The sequence below is a fragment of the Capsicum annuum genome, chromosome 4 (genome assembly GCF_002878395.1).
Source record: "Capsicum annuum cultivar UCD-10X-F1 chromosome 4, UCD10Xv1.1, whole genome shotgun sequence".
In the NCBI taxonomy this organism is placed as follows: Eukaryota; Viridiplantae; Streptophyta; class Magnoliopsida; order Solanales; family Solanaceae; genus Capsicum; species Capsicum annuum.
This window is the reverse complement of record NC_061114.1, coordinates 34,139,482-34,153,427: the sequence shown is the minus strand read 5'-3', so window position 1 is coordinate 34,153,427 and position 13,946 is coordinate 34,139,482. Positions and strand designations below refer to the sequence as shown.

Genomic DNA, 13,946 nt, shown 5'->3' with positions numbered 1-13,946 from the left:
GTCCATCATATCCAACTCTATCAAATCCATCAATGTCTCTCTATAAAAGATAGACACCACACAACCCGTATAGATTTTTCTAGCAACTAGAGAATTACCCACCAAAGAAGACATAGAAAAGGGGTCAAAAATACTTTCAAGAGCAAAACCAAAATGCACGGACACATAAGGGCCACATAAGAAAGTTAGAACCTGAATCAAGTAAATAATAAACATCGCAAGAGACGAGATGTAACATACCAGTAACAACATCTGGATATGCCTAAGATTCCTGGTGAGTAGCAAATGCATAGAGGCGATTCTGGCTAGTGCTAGTACCAAAAGTAGTGCCCTTTGGTGTAAGAGATGTGGCAATCAAAACTTTATTAGCCACAGTGGCAACCTTGGATGAAAGATAATCTCGCTGCATGTGACCAAGCTGACCATAATTATAACATCGATTCCTCCTCTTCTCATAATAACCACAATGAAGCTGCCCATAAAAATGGCAAAAAAGATAAGGTACGGATAACTGAGCTCCACCAACCTAAGACTGGGCACCCTGTTCCTTAGAAATACTTCTATAGTGAGAACGACGATCACCCAAAGGTTTAGGATGGGGAGCACTAGAAGATGAATAAAAATTATTCAGTTCTTGTTCTTGTTCCACTGTCTACCATCTTTTCTACTATTTTTCTAACCCCACCCTACTCTAAATACCTGAACTTCTTATTCTACCTCTTTTCCATCTATTCTTTTTCTCTTTTTATCCTCCACCTGCTGCATATAAACCACAATCCTGGAGATGTCTATATTATTTTTCAATATTACAACCTTACACTCTAATACCAAGTCACGGGATAACCCAAAAGAAAATTTTCTCACTGTAGATCTCTGGATAGACATCAATTCGGGAGCATAATGAAACAACTATTCAAATTTGAAGGCATACACTTTCAGACTTATCTTCCCTACTTCAGATTCATAAACTCATTAGCCTGAGCTTCCCCCAGCTCCTGAGGAAATAAATGATTAAGAAAGGCACCCGATATCTCATCCTATAATGACGGCTCCGCATTATCATCCCTCACTTTTTCCCACTCTTTATATCACTGATAAGCTACATCTTTTGGTTGATATACACCAAACTTTATACCTTCAAAATCAGTAACATACATCACCCTGGAAATCTTCTTCATCTCATCCACAAACCCCTGAGGATCCTCCTCAACCTAAGAGCCTGTGAAGGTTGAGGGATTCAATATTATAAACTCGCCAACTTGAGTGACCTCAAAGAAGGAGAGATAAAACCAACACTATCCGACTGATAATACTGAGATGTCACCAACTGAGTAAACCAATGAATAGATCGACGGAGCTTTGCATTAGAGATGTCCCCCTAAGTCGGCTGATCATAAGCATCACCACCCCAAAAAGCCCAAGGAGGACTAGTGGGGACAGGTGGAACTCCACGTAGAGCAGCACAATTAGGGGCAGGGACCTTAGTATGGTCTGCACTCCATAAATAGGGTGAGCCCCCTCCATATTCTTCTAAGGTGGAATAGAGTTCCCTGTAGAGTTTCTATGAACATCAGTGAGTTTCTATGAACATTAGATATTCAAGGACGCATAATCTTAACTATGAGAAAGTCAGGATTAAAGAAGTTTCATAACACTAGACTCTATAGCCCAAAATAGAACCCAAGAAAGGGAAATATTACTAAATGTTGTGTAGCCTCCTACGTATAATTATGGTGTGCTACACATCCATAAAAAAGACTCTACTCGATACGGCTTTGTTGATACCCAACGACTCTAAATCATGCTTTGATACCAAGCTTGTCATAACTTGAACCAGGGACTAGCCGTGACAGGCATATCAATCCCATCATGGACTAGACACCACTCCCTTAACCTAACCTTAAGAGAAAATAATAACAATAAAGATAAAGTGGAATCCAAATAAGATAGTAATAAAAGGTGAATCGATAACTCTAATGAAAACTAAGAGTTGATAAATAACCAACCAATCCACATTTGTCCACAATAGCCTCTAAAACCAGAATAAAATCTAAGTTAGGACATGCCCCCGACTATGATAAAAAGAATACAAGAGTGCTAAATTAATAAAAAAAAGAATAATAAAATGATAAGGCCTTTCGAAGGATGAAGGCTCACCACTTTAGAGAAACTCAAAAGATAGGCTAATCCACCTAACACTGCATAGAAACAATAAAAAAGTCTTCAGAACCTACATCATGAAATGGTGTTTTGTCCTAGGATATTCAGTGGGATAAGCACAAGTATGTAACTCAAAAAAATGATAAAATAATGCCATATCCAAAATCAATCAAAACTATTTGCACACATTTATATATATATATATATATATATATATATATATATATGTCGAGATAGAGTAACAGAGTAACAACCATGAGCATGAGAGTTTTAAATCCATTAACCTAGACTGTGAAGCTCGACCCATCCTAAAAGAACCTATGGGCTATATCATTTAGCTCTCCCTATTGAAGGTACCCAGTGTGTGTTAGCAGAATGAATCGAGGAAAATTTGAAGGAAAACTAAAGCCACTATAGGCAGTAGCTGTCCCATATATATATATATATATATATATATATATACATACACACACACACACACTCATATATACATATATATTTCAAGTGTGTGTCAAGCACACAGTCATATAGATCCTCAACTCCAGCAAACGTAGTTTCCAGTGTTCGTCCCCACAGGACTTACACCTTTACGGTGAGCTACACAATCCCTTTTAAGCCCCAATTAAAACACTTTGCACATGGTTCTAACCATTAACCTAGGAGTCATTTATTAAGGCATTTACCACATGATATCGTCATATCAATATGCCTGTAAGCTAAATTAAACATGCCAATCCACTTCGCACAACCAAATTGGACTCTCAAGTTCCATACAAATCCAAACCATAGCCACCAAGGCCATCCAAATCCATATTTATATAATATTAGTCATTAATACAATACATTGAGTTCAAAAGAAGGTTAAACCATGCAATTTTCCCTTATTTCAAAACATAATTATAAAGTGGGTTAAGGTTAATGCTAAATTCAAGACAAAATTCATCCAATTTGGGGAAAACCATGTCCCATATTCCAATCATTTAAATAATGCATCAATTCAGTCCTAAAAATATTAATTTAAAGTATGCATAATCAATTCAAAACATGGTACAAGTAATTCAACCTGTAACAACCAAAATACCTCAACCCAATTTCAAAACCCATAATTTAAATCACATGAAAATCCATTCACTATGTAAAATTAAAGTTTAAGGAAGAAAGGCATGCCTGAAGTACACAGGAATTTGAAGTCAATTTAAAGTTTGGAGTCTGAATGATGAATTCTCTATGAAATCCTTAAGCATTCTTGGTTGAAGAGTTAAAGATGATTAAAGTAGAGTTTGATCTTTGAAAATTGAGAAAAAAAGGTCCTTTTATATTTAAAGGTCGTACAAGAGATAAAAAGACCAAAAGCCCCCTACCCCAAGTGTAAAAAAAAAAAACTGGACAAAATTTACACCTTAGTGTGGCACAGCCTTATCTTGGAAGTTAACCTTTGTGCCACGCCAATATCATGGAGGTTAACCTTTATGTAATGGTGATATCATGGAGGCACACTGCCTCGGAGTTCCAAAATAGCCTGAACCCTTTTCAAAAATTCTGAAACTTTCTCAAATTACCCTTTTAGCATACTTACACATAATTCAAGTTAAAAATTAATTTACGAGCACGAGAAGTAAAAAATAAAATGATCAAAATTTTAAGTTTCTTATAATTATAGTCGATCCAGCCAAAATTACAGCAATTTGTGATTGGGCTAGACCTACTTCTCCTATCGAGATTTAGTATTTTATTGGTTTAGAAAGTTACTTTCAATGTTTGGTTGAAGGTTTTTCATCTATCATATCTCTATTGACCAAGTAGACTCATAAGAAGATTTTCTTTTAGTGGTTCGATGCTTGTGAGGTGAGCTTTTAAAAGCTCAAGAACTTGTTCACTTCAACTCCTATCTTGACTTTTCCTAATGAAGGCATGAGTTTTACTATCTTTTGTGATACTTTTGGTGTTGGGTTAGTTGTTGTGTTGATGAAGGAAGGTAAGGTGATTGCTTGTTATTCTTAACAGTTGAAGCCCTGTGACAAAAATTACCCTATCGATGATTTGGGGTTGTATGCAGGTGTTTTTGCTTTGAAGTTATGGAGACACTACTTGTATGGAGTGCATTATGACATTTTCTCAGATCATCATAGCCTTCAGTATTTCTTTACCAGTGAGATCTTAATATGAGGTAGCACCACTGTCTTGAGTTGCCTAAGGGTTATGATTTGACTATTCTTTATCATCATGACAATGTTAATGTGGTTGCAGATACCTTAAGCCGGAAGTCGACTAGCCTAGGTGGCTTGGTGCATCTTTTGACCCAGGAGAGGACTTTGGACTTAGAGGTTCAGTCTTTGGCTAACTAGATGGTTAGGCTTGATGTTTTGATACCTGTACGTATTTTGGTATTCATGGAGGCTAGGCCTTCTTTGATGGAGCAAATTTGACCTCATCAGTTTGATGATGTTGGGTTGAGAGTGACTCAAGATAAATTGTTGAGTGGTGATACTAAGGACACCTTGCTTCATCCAGACGGTATTTTCAGGATTAGTGGATGGATTTGTGTGTGGGGAGTGGGTGAATGGATTGGATTGATTTTCAAAGAGGCTCATTATTCTATATATTCTATCTGTCCAGGGGTGACTAATATTTATTATGATTTGAGACAACATTACTAGTGAGGTGGTATGAGGAAGGATGTATCAGATTTTGTAGCTCGTTGCCTATGTTGCTAGCAGTTGAAGGTCGAGCATTTGAGACTTGGTGGTTTGATTCAGAGGATACACATCCCCAAGTGGAAATAGGAATAGATTATTATGGACTTTGGGACTAGATTGCCTCATAATTCTTGTGGTTCTGATAGTGTTTGGGTCATCATGGATCGATTGACCAAATCTGCTCATTTCATTTCAATTTAAGTTTTTTTAGTGCTGAGAGATTGGACCATATCTATATTTGTGAGATAATGCATCTTCATGGGGCGTCCATGTTTAATTATATCGGATTGAGGTTCAGTATTCACATCTCACATTTGGAAGACTTTTCAGGAAAAGTTGGGTATCTGAGTTGGTCTTAGCATAGCATTTCATCCCCAGACTGATGGTTCGTCGAAAAAGACTATTTAGGTCTTGCAAGATATGCTTCGCCTACGTGTTAGACCTTGGAGGCCAGTGGGAGCAGCATCTAGCCTTGGCAAAGTTTGTATTTGATCATAACTATCATTCTGGTTTAAGATGGCTCCTTTCAAGGCTTTGTATGGTAGGCATTGTCTCTCTCTAGTTGGTTGGTTTGATTTTTCTGAGATCAGAACTCAAGGTATGAACTTACTTCATAGACTTTGAATAGAGTTTGGGTCATTTGGGAAAGTCTTCGAGTGGCTCAGAGTAGCCAGAAATGCTATGCGGATCATAGGCTTTGTGCCCTAACGTTCAGTATTTGTGATCATGTTTTCCTTCGTGTTCCCATAAAGGGCTTGTTGAGGTTTGAAAAAAGAGGCAAGCTTAGCCCCAAGTATATTCGAGCTTTGAGATCCTTTGGACCGTTGGTGATGCGGGTTATTAGTTGGCTTTGTCCCCATATTTATCAGTTTTTCACCCAATTTTTCATGTTTCCATGCCTTGGCATTACATTTCAGATGAGTTTCATGTTATTCGGTGGGATTCAATTCAGCTAGATGAGAGCTTATTTTTTGTTTAGGAGCCCGTCTCTATTTTAGCAGGGATGTTAGACGGTTGCATTCTAGAGATATTCAAGTAGCTAAGGTCTAGTGGAGTCATTAACTTGTAGATAAGGCTACTTAGGAGGTCGAGTTTGATATGCGTAGTAGTTACCCCCAACTTTTCTCTGGTTCAGGTATTTCCTTTACTTTAGTTCGCAGATAAACTAGATTTTTTAGTGGTGAATGATGTAGCAACTTAATTTTTGGTGATTTTTGTGAAATATTCATTTCTATATGATTTGACCATTTTACCCCTCATCGTGGTTGCTTTGTGGTATGAGGATATTTGGCATGATTCGTAATGTATTTTGGTGTGAAATATATGAAATTGTGATTTTTGATGGCTTGAAAAGCCTTATAGTTGACTTCACTTAATATTTATTAAGTTGTGCTCCGGATGGCAAAAAGGACTGCGCCAGCAGGTCCAGAACATCGATTTTAGGTTTGTAATGAGGTTGGTTTTGTTTCATGGCTTTTATATCTAATTTTGACCTTGGTTCAAAAAGTTGCAAGATTATGTTTAAGGGGTCAACTTTGTGAAAACAACGTCTTTTCAAAAATCTGATATCGTTATTAAGTTTGGAGTGTCATTTTTGTAGGGTAGCATAGTTCGTATGCATTCTTAGAATTCCTGATGGATCCCAAAGGGTCCACAGAGATTTGGAATTCTCCAAGTCTCTAATAGGTGCACTCGCTTAAGCGAAATTTTGGTCGCTTAAGCGACCCAAACGTGCAACAAAATGTCACTTACGCGGCTTTTATGTCACTTACATGACCATCATATAAGCGACAGCAGGGTCTCTTATGCGCCACCTGCTCACTGGCAAAGTATTACGTATGTGACACCTGGTTGTTTAAGAGATTCGATGATTGCATATGCAACGTCTGGGTCATTTAAATACCCCTTTTCGCCTTTTTTCACCATTTTTTAGACTCGAAGCTTGGGAGTTCGAGCTTTTGAGAAATTCCTTCCATTTCTAAGCCCGGGTAAGCTCCAAAACACCTACTTCAACTATGTTTCTTCAACCTTATCATTTAAATCTTGTTTAAACGTGGATTTAAAAATGGAATTTGGAGATTTTGGCTCGGAAGGTTAAAAAAAATTATTTCTTCGGTTTAAAACAATTTCAACTCGTTTTCACTTTGGTTTTCTTCAATGAGTTCCTTTAATTGTGAAAATATATTTTAGAATAAAATTTCCAATTTTACCCTTAGCTTAACCTTCAGAGCATAATATCACAAACAACAGAAGCCATCCAAAATAGTAAATAAGATAGATGAATTATATGAAATATAAGAGTCTAAACAAGATAACCAATCATCCCATTATTGTTCATAAAAGCCTCTAAAAACTAGAAATACCACACTAGGTCGGGACATGCCCCTGACCCTGAAAAAAAAGAATTCACAATTCCTAAAACATAAAAAGAAACCTAATGAAATGGCAAGACTTTCCGAAAGATGGAGGCTCACCACTTCACAGCAACTCAACCAACGTACCACACCACCTAACATTGCACAGGAGTAATAGAAAAGCCTTCGGACCCTAAATCATGAAATGATGTAGCGTCCAGGGATGGTCAGAAGGGCGAGCACTGGTATGTTACTTAGGGAAACTTGATAAAATAATGACATCATAAAAAACCAGTCAAAACCACATGCATAACATTTGTATAAACATATATAATATGTCGGGATAGGGACAAGGGCCATGAGCATAAGAGTTTAAAATATTAACCTGAACTATGAAGCTTGCTTCGTCCTAGAAGAACTTATGGGGTATATAGGTCCGACTCCCCCTACCGAAAGGACCCCGTGTGTGTTAGCCATACGTGCCAAGAAAATTGAGGAAAGGCTAAAGACACTAAAACGATAGCCATCCAAAATATAAAGTGTGCACCAAGCACACAATCACATAGACCCTCATGTCGGCAAACTTGGTCTCCAGTGTTGGTCCCCTCAGGACTACACTTTCACGGTGAGCTACACAATTCTCTTTGAGACCAAACTAAAAGAGTTTACACATAAACCCAACTATTAAAAAAGGAGTCTTCAAATATGCCAGACCAATCCGTATAACCATTAGACTCCCAAGATTCATTCAAAATCCAAAAACATGGCCAACAAGGCGTTCCAATACCGTTTTTATCCTTTCAACACTTTATGCAATGCAATGTTTTCAAAAGGTAAGTCAAATAATGCAAGTATACAAATTTAAGATCAATTTACAAGGTACATTGAGGCTAATGTTATTACCAAGTAAAAAATCCATAAATTTGGGAAACCCATGTAACCCATTCCAAACCCTACCATGTTCCACCAACTCAGTCCAAACAAACCATTTATCAAGCCTGAATAATATATTTAAAACATGGGAAAATAATTTAATTAATAATCAATCAAAATCCCTTAACCCAACTTCAAACCCAACAATTTAAACACAAGGAGGTTGAGTAAGTAAATGCCACAATGTAAAAACACAATTTAGAGCTGAGCTACATACCTGCAATATGGAAGAAGTGAAGAGGATTCAAAGTTTGGATCCAGAGTTTTAAATTTCTTGTAAAACCCTAGTATCTCTTATCTTGGAAGTTAAATAGGAAAAGAGTGAGGTTTAATCTTGATAACTAAAGCCAAAGGGGATAATTGGGTGTTTGTAGTCGTGGAATAAGAGTTTGAATGGAGGAAAATCCCAAAAAGACCCTAATTAAAATGTGGAGGAAAAGTTTGGGAACAGTCCTCAAGACTTGGGTAACGACTCGTGAGGTATCTCATTATGCTTCCCCCTCCCTCTTTGGATCATTCATACCCAAATGAGAAGTTAGGGCACCCTTAGCATGATAAAATAAAGAATGCAAACAGAATACAAGGAAAAATGAAAAAGGCGACCAGAGGGAACAAAACTCATACCTTAAGCTCTTTCATCCATCGTTGGAAATGGGAATAAGTACTTGGCTTCCATGTCTTCTTTAGATTCCTATATAGCTTCCTCCATCATTTGATTTCTCCAAAGGACCTTTACCAAAGCTACATCCTTGATCCTCAACCTTCGAACTTGCCAATCTAATATTTTAATCGGGACTTCCTCATAAGACAGTGAATCTCAACACCAACATCCTTAACTGGCATTATCAAAGAAGGGTCACCCACACACTTCTTAAGCATGGACACATGGAAAGTAGGATGAATCGAGGCCCAACTCTCTATCGAATCCAATTTACAAGCGACATTCTCAATTCACCTCACAATCTGTTACAGACCAACGTAACAAGGACTGAACTTTCCCTTTTTTCCTAAATCTCGTGACTTCTTTCATAGGAGAAACCTTCAAGAATACCCAATCACTAACCTCAAACTTTGACTTCCTTTGCCTTACATACCATATGACTTTTGGCATCTTTGAGTAGTCTTAAGTCTTTCTCTAATCACTTTCACCTTCTCCATGGCTTGGTGAACCAATTCAGGACCAAACAACCTAGTCTCTCTAACTTTAAACCACCCAATTGGAGACCTGCTCTTTCTATCATAAGGAGCCTAAAAAAGGGTCATCTGATTGCTGGAGTAATAACTGTTGTTATAAGAAAACTTAATAAGAGGCAAATGGTCAACCCAACTACCTTTAAAATTTATCACATAGGCCCTTAGCATGTCCTCCAAGGTTTGAATGGTATGCTCTCCTTGTATACCCATTTGAGGGTGGAAAGTGGTACAATGGTTCACCTTAGTCCCTAAACCTTTCTGCAATAAGCCCCAAAAATGAGAAGAGAATTTTGTTCCTCGATCTAAAATAATGGACACCGGTGCTCCATGCAACTTAACTATCTCTTGAGTGAAAAAATTAGCATAATCTTCTCCTGTGTAGTTAGTCCTCATGGGCAAGAAGTGAGCAGATTGAGTCACTCTATCCATAATGAACCAAATAGAATCATGCTGATTGTGAGACCGTGGAAGACCTATAACAAATTCCATATTGATCATCTCCCATTTCTACATGGGCAACTTTATCTCTTGAGATATGCCACCAGGCCCAAAATGTTCTACCTTAACTTGGTGACAAACCATACACATAGCAACAAAATCCCATATCCTTCTTCATATTATTCCACCAGTAGATTTCCTTCAAGTTATGATACATCTTAGTCGAATTCGGATGAACTATACATCTAGACTCATAAGCTTCGATAAAAATCTTTTTCTGTAGCCCATCAACATCAAGAACACATAATCTTCCTTGATACATCAAGACACCATCTCTCCTAATCTCGAAAGCCATAACCTTTTGCTGACCCGCATCATCCTTAATCTCTATATGTATGGGATCCAAAGCCTGCTAGTCCTTAACCTCAGCACCAAGATATGACTTAACCACTTCCTGAACAATCACTCATCGATATTCAGAGTCCAAGAGACAAAATCTAAAGTTAGCTAACCTGAGAATATCCTTTTCTAACCCTCTTTTCTCCTCATCAATATGAGATAGGCTCCCCATAGACAGCCTGCTAAGAGCATCAACAACAACATTAGCTTTACCTGAATGGTAGTGTAGACTCTTGTCATAATCCTTCAGTAATTTGAGTCACCGCCTTTTTCTAAGATTTAATTCCCTTTGTGTAAACACATATTGCAAGCTCTTATAATTTGAATAAATATCCTAATGCACCCCTTACAGATAATGGCACCAAATCTTCAAGGCAAAGACCACAACTACCAACTCTAGATCATGAGTCGAGTAATTTCTCTAATGAATCTTAAGCTGCTTGGAAGCATAGGCTACCACCTTACCATGTTGTATTAACACATAACCCTAACCTAGATAAGATGCATCACAATACACAACAAACCCATTGGTACCCTCAGGCAGGGTCAAAATCAATGCAGAAGTCAACTTATCCTTCAACTTCTCAAAACTACCCTTATAAGCATCGAACCATAAAATCTTAACCATTTTCTAAGTAAACTTCGTCAGCGGGGCAACAATAGATGAGAAACTCTCCACAAATCTCCTACAATACCCAACCAAGCCCAAGAATATCCTAATTTTGGTTGGAGTCATGGGTCTAAGCTATTTCTTAACTGCGTCAACTTCTTATGGATCTATCTTGATCCCCTCACTAGAAACAACATTCCCAAGAAAGGTTCTAACACTTATCCAAAATTCACTCTTAGAAAACTTTGCATATAAATTTTGGTCCTTAAGAGTTTGCAACAGAATTCGGAGGTTATTGGAAAAATCTTCCTTGCTTTTGGAGTATACCAACATGTCGTCAAGGAATACTATGTCAAATAAATCCAAAAATTTTTTAAACACCCAATTCATAAGATCCATGAAAGCAGTCGGAGCATTAGTCAAGCCAAATGGCATAACCATAAACTCATAATGACCATACTGGTCTTGGAAAGCCATCTTGGGAATATCAACCTCTCTAATTTTCAGCTGGTGATAGCCCAAATTGAGATCAATCTTAGAGAAACACCTATCATTCTATAGCTGATCAAAGAGATCATCAATCCTAGGGAAAGGCTTATTTTTCACCGTAACCTCACTTAACTAACGATAATATATTTACATCTAAAGAGACCTATCTTTCTTTCACACAAAAAGTACATGAGCACCCAACAGAGAAACACTAGGACGAATGAAAAGCTTATCAATAAAATCCTTCAATTGTTCTTTTGGTTTTTTTAGTTCAGTTGAAGACATTCTATAAGGAGGAATGGAAATGAGACGGGTATCTAGTAGAAGATCAATCCCAAAATCCATCTCCCTACTGGGAGGAATTTCAGGAAGATTATCAGGAAAAACTTTAGAAAACTCATTAACCATAGGGACAGATTGTAAGGAGGGACCCTCAGAGTTAATATCCTTAACCCAAACTAGATGATACAGACACCCTTTGGATATCATTTTCTGAGCTCAAAGTATGAAATAAACCTCCATTTGGGTACTAAGAAACTCCTACCCATTCAATCACCGATTTATTAGGAAAATGGAAACTGACCTTTCGGGTCCTACAGTCTAGAGAAGCATTAGCACAAATAAAGTCAATCCATTAGCTAGATAACATCAAAATCCACCATATCCAGTTCTGTCACATCCACCAAGATCTCTTTATGAAAGATAGACACCACACAACCCCTATAGATTTTTCTAGTAATAATAGACTCACCCATTGGAGTAGAAATAGAGAAGGGGTCGGAAATATTTTTGGGTCCAAACCAAAGTGTAAAGCCATATAAGGGGTCACATAAAATGGGATCGAACCCAAATAAAGCAAAAAATAAACATCACAAAAGAAGACCTATAACATATCAATAATAAGATTTAGAGATGTCTCAGATTCCTGGCCAGTAGCTAGTGCATAGAGGCAATTTCGACTATTGCCGGTACCTGAAGTGGTTCCCTTAGGTGAAGGGTCGAAGAAGTGGCAACCGAGATCTTATTAGATCCAGTGGAAACTTTAGCTATAGTATAATTTCATTGCATATGACCAAGCTAACCATAATTGAAACACAAACTCCTTCCCTCTTCACAATATCCACTATGAAGCTACCCATAAAAATGATTGGGAGAGTAAGTTAGGGTTGATTGAGCTCCACTAGCCTGAGACTGGGCACCCTGTACCTTAGGATAACTACTAGCCTAAAAATAACGATCACCTAAAGTCTTAGGATAAGATGCACTAACCGTCAAATAAGAACTTCCCTTACTATTTTTCTTATTCCATTGTCTACCATCTCTCTTACTATTTTGCAAACCTATACCCTACTCTGAATATCTAAACTTTGTATTTTGTCCATATCAAATCTCTACTTGCTTTTTTCTTATCTTTTACCTACTGCACATAAACTACCAATGTGGAGATATCCATGTCATTATTCAATAAACAGTCTTACACTCCAGCACCAAATCACGGGATAAACTAAAAGCAACCTTTCTTATCAGAGACCTCATATTAAATAGCAACTTCGGAGCATAATGAGATAACTACTAAAATTTTGAGGCATACTCTTTCACATTCATCTTTCCCTACTTTAAGTTCATAAACTCTTTGGCCTTACCTTTCTTTAACTCTTGAGAAAAGAAGTGATCAGGAAAAGCACCTAAAAACTCATCCAACACAACCGGTTCAGCCTCATTACCCCTCGTCACTTCCTATTTCTTATACCATTGGCAAGCCATATCTTTCAGCTGATTGGCAGAAAACTCCATACCCTCAGAAATAGTATCACGCATAACCCTGAAAATATCTCTATCTCATCAATAAACCCCTAAGGATCCTACTCAACCTTAGAGCTTGTAAAGGTTAGGTGATTCAATCTCATAAACTGGCAGACTCAGGTAACCTCAGATGAACTGACAGCAAAACCATCATGATAAGACCAACAAGACTGTGATATCGCCAGTTAAGTAAACAAGTGAATAGACTGATAAAATTTCACATTTGAGATATCTCTCTAAGGTGATTGAGCATAAGTAACACCAGCCTGAGAAGCCCAAGAATAACTAGTAGGGACTGATAGGATCCCACATAAAGTAGTACAGTCAGAAGCAGGAACCTTAGACCGGGTTTGCACTCCATAAATAGGGCGAGTTCCCTCCATATTTTCCCCAAGTGGGATAGAGGTTCTAGCAGATTTTCTATGAATGTCATATCTTTGGGGAGGGATGATTTGAAATGCGAGTAAGCCAGGAGTTAGAGAGGTTTCATGACAACAAGACTCTATAGCCCAAAATAGAACACAAGAAACAGGAAATATTCGAAACTGCCTTGTAGTCTCCCCTTATAAGTATGGAATGCTACACACTCATAAAAAAAACTCTACTCGACATGGCTTTTTGGATACCTAAAGATCCTGAACTTGAATCTGATAGCAAGTTTGTCACGACCCGAATTAGGTCTTAGTCATGATGGGTATCTCAAGATCAACGTGGGCCAAAGACCACCATCTTAGCCTAAACTCTAGAGCACAATATTAAAAATAAAAGAAGCCAATCGAAATAGTAAATAAGATAGATTAAACAAATGAAATCTAAGAGTCTAAACAAGACAACCAATCATCCTAATATTGTCCACAAAAGCCTCTAAAA

At 37.6% G+C, this 13,946-nt stretch overlaps 1 protein-coding gene across 1 annotated transcript in view; it reads right to left on the bottom strand.

The window, feature by feature from the left end:
- Window positions 1-262: 262 nt before the first annotated feature.
- LOC107854780 (glutamyl-tRNA(Gln) amidotransferase subunit A-like) overlaps window positions 263-13,946 on the bottom strand; it is a 119,214-nt gene continuing 105,530 nt past the window's right edge. The window contains exon 9 of the mRNA XM_047411556.1: window positions 263-472. Coding sequence (XP_047267512.1) covers window positions 263-472 — 210 coding nt within the window. The remainder of the gene's footprint in view (window positions 473-13,946) is intronic.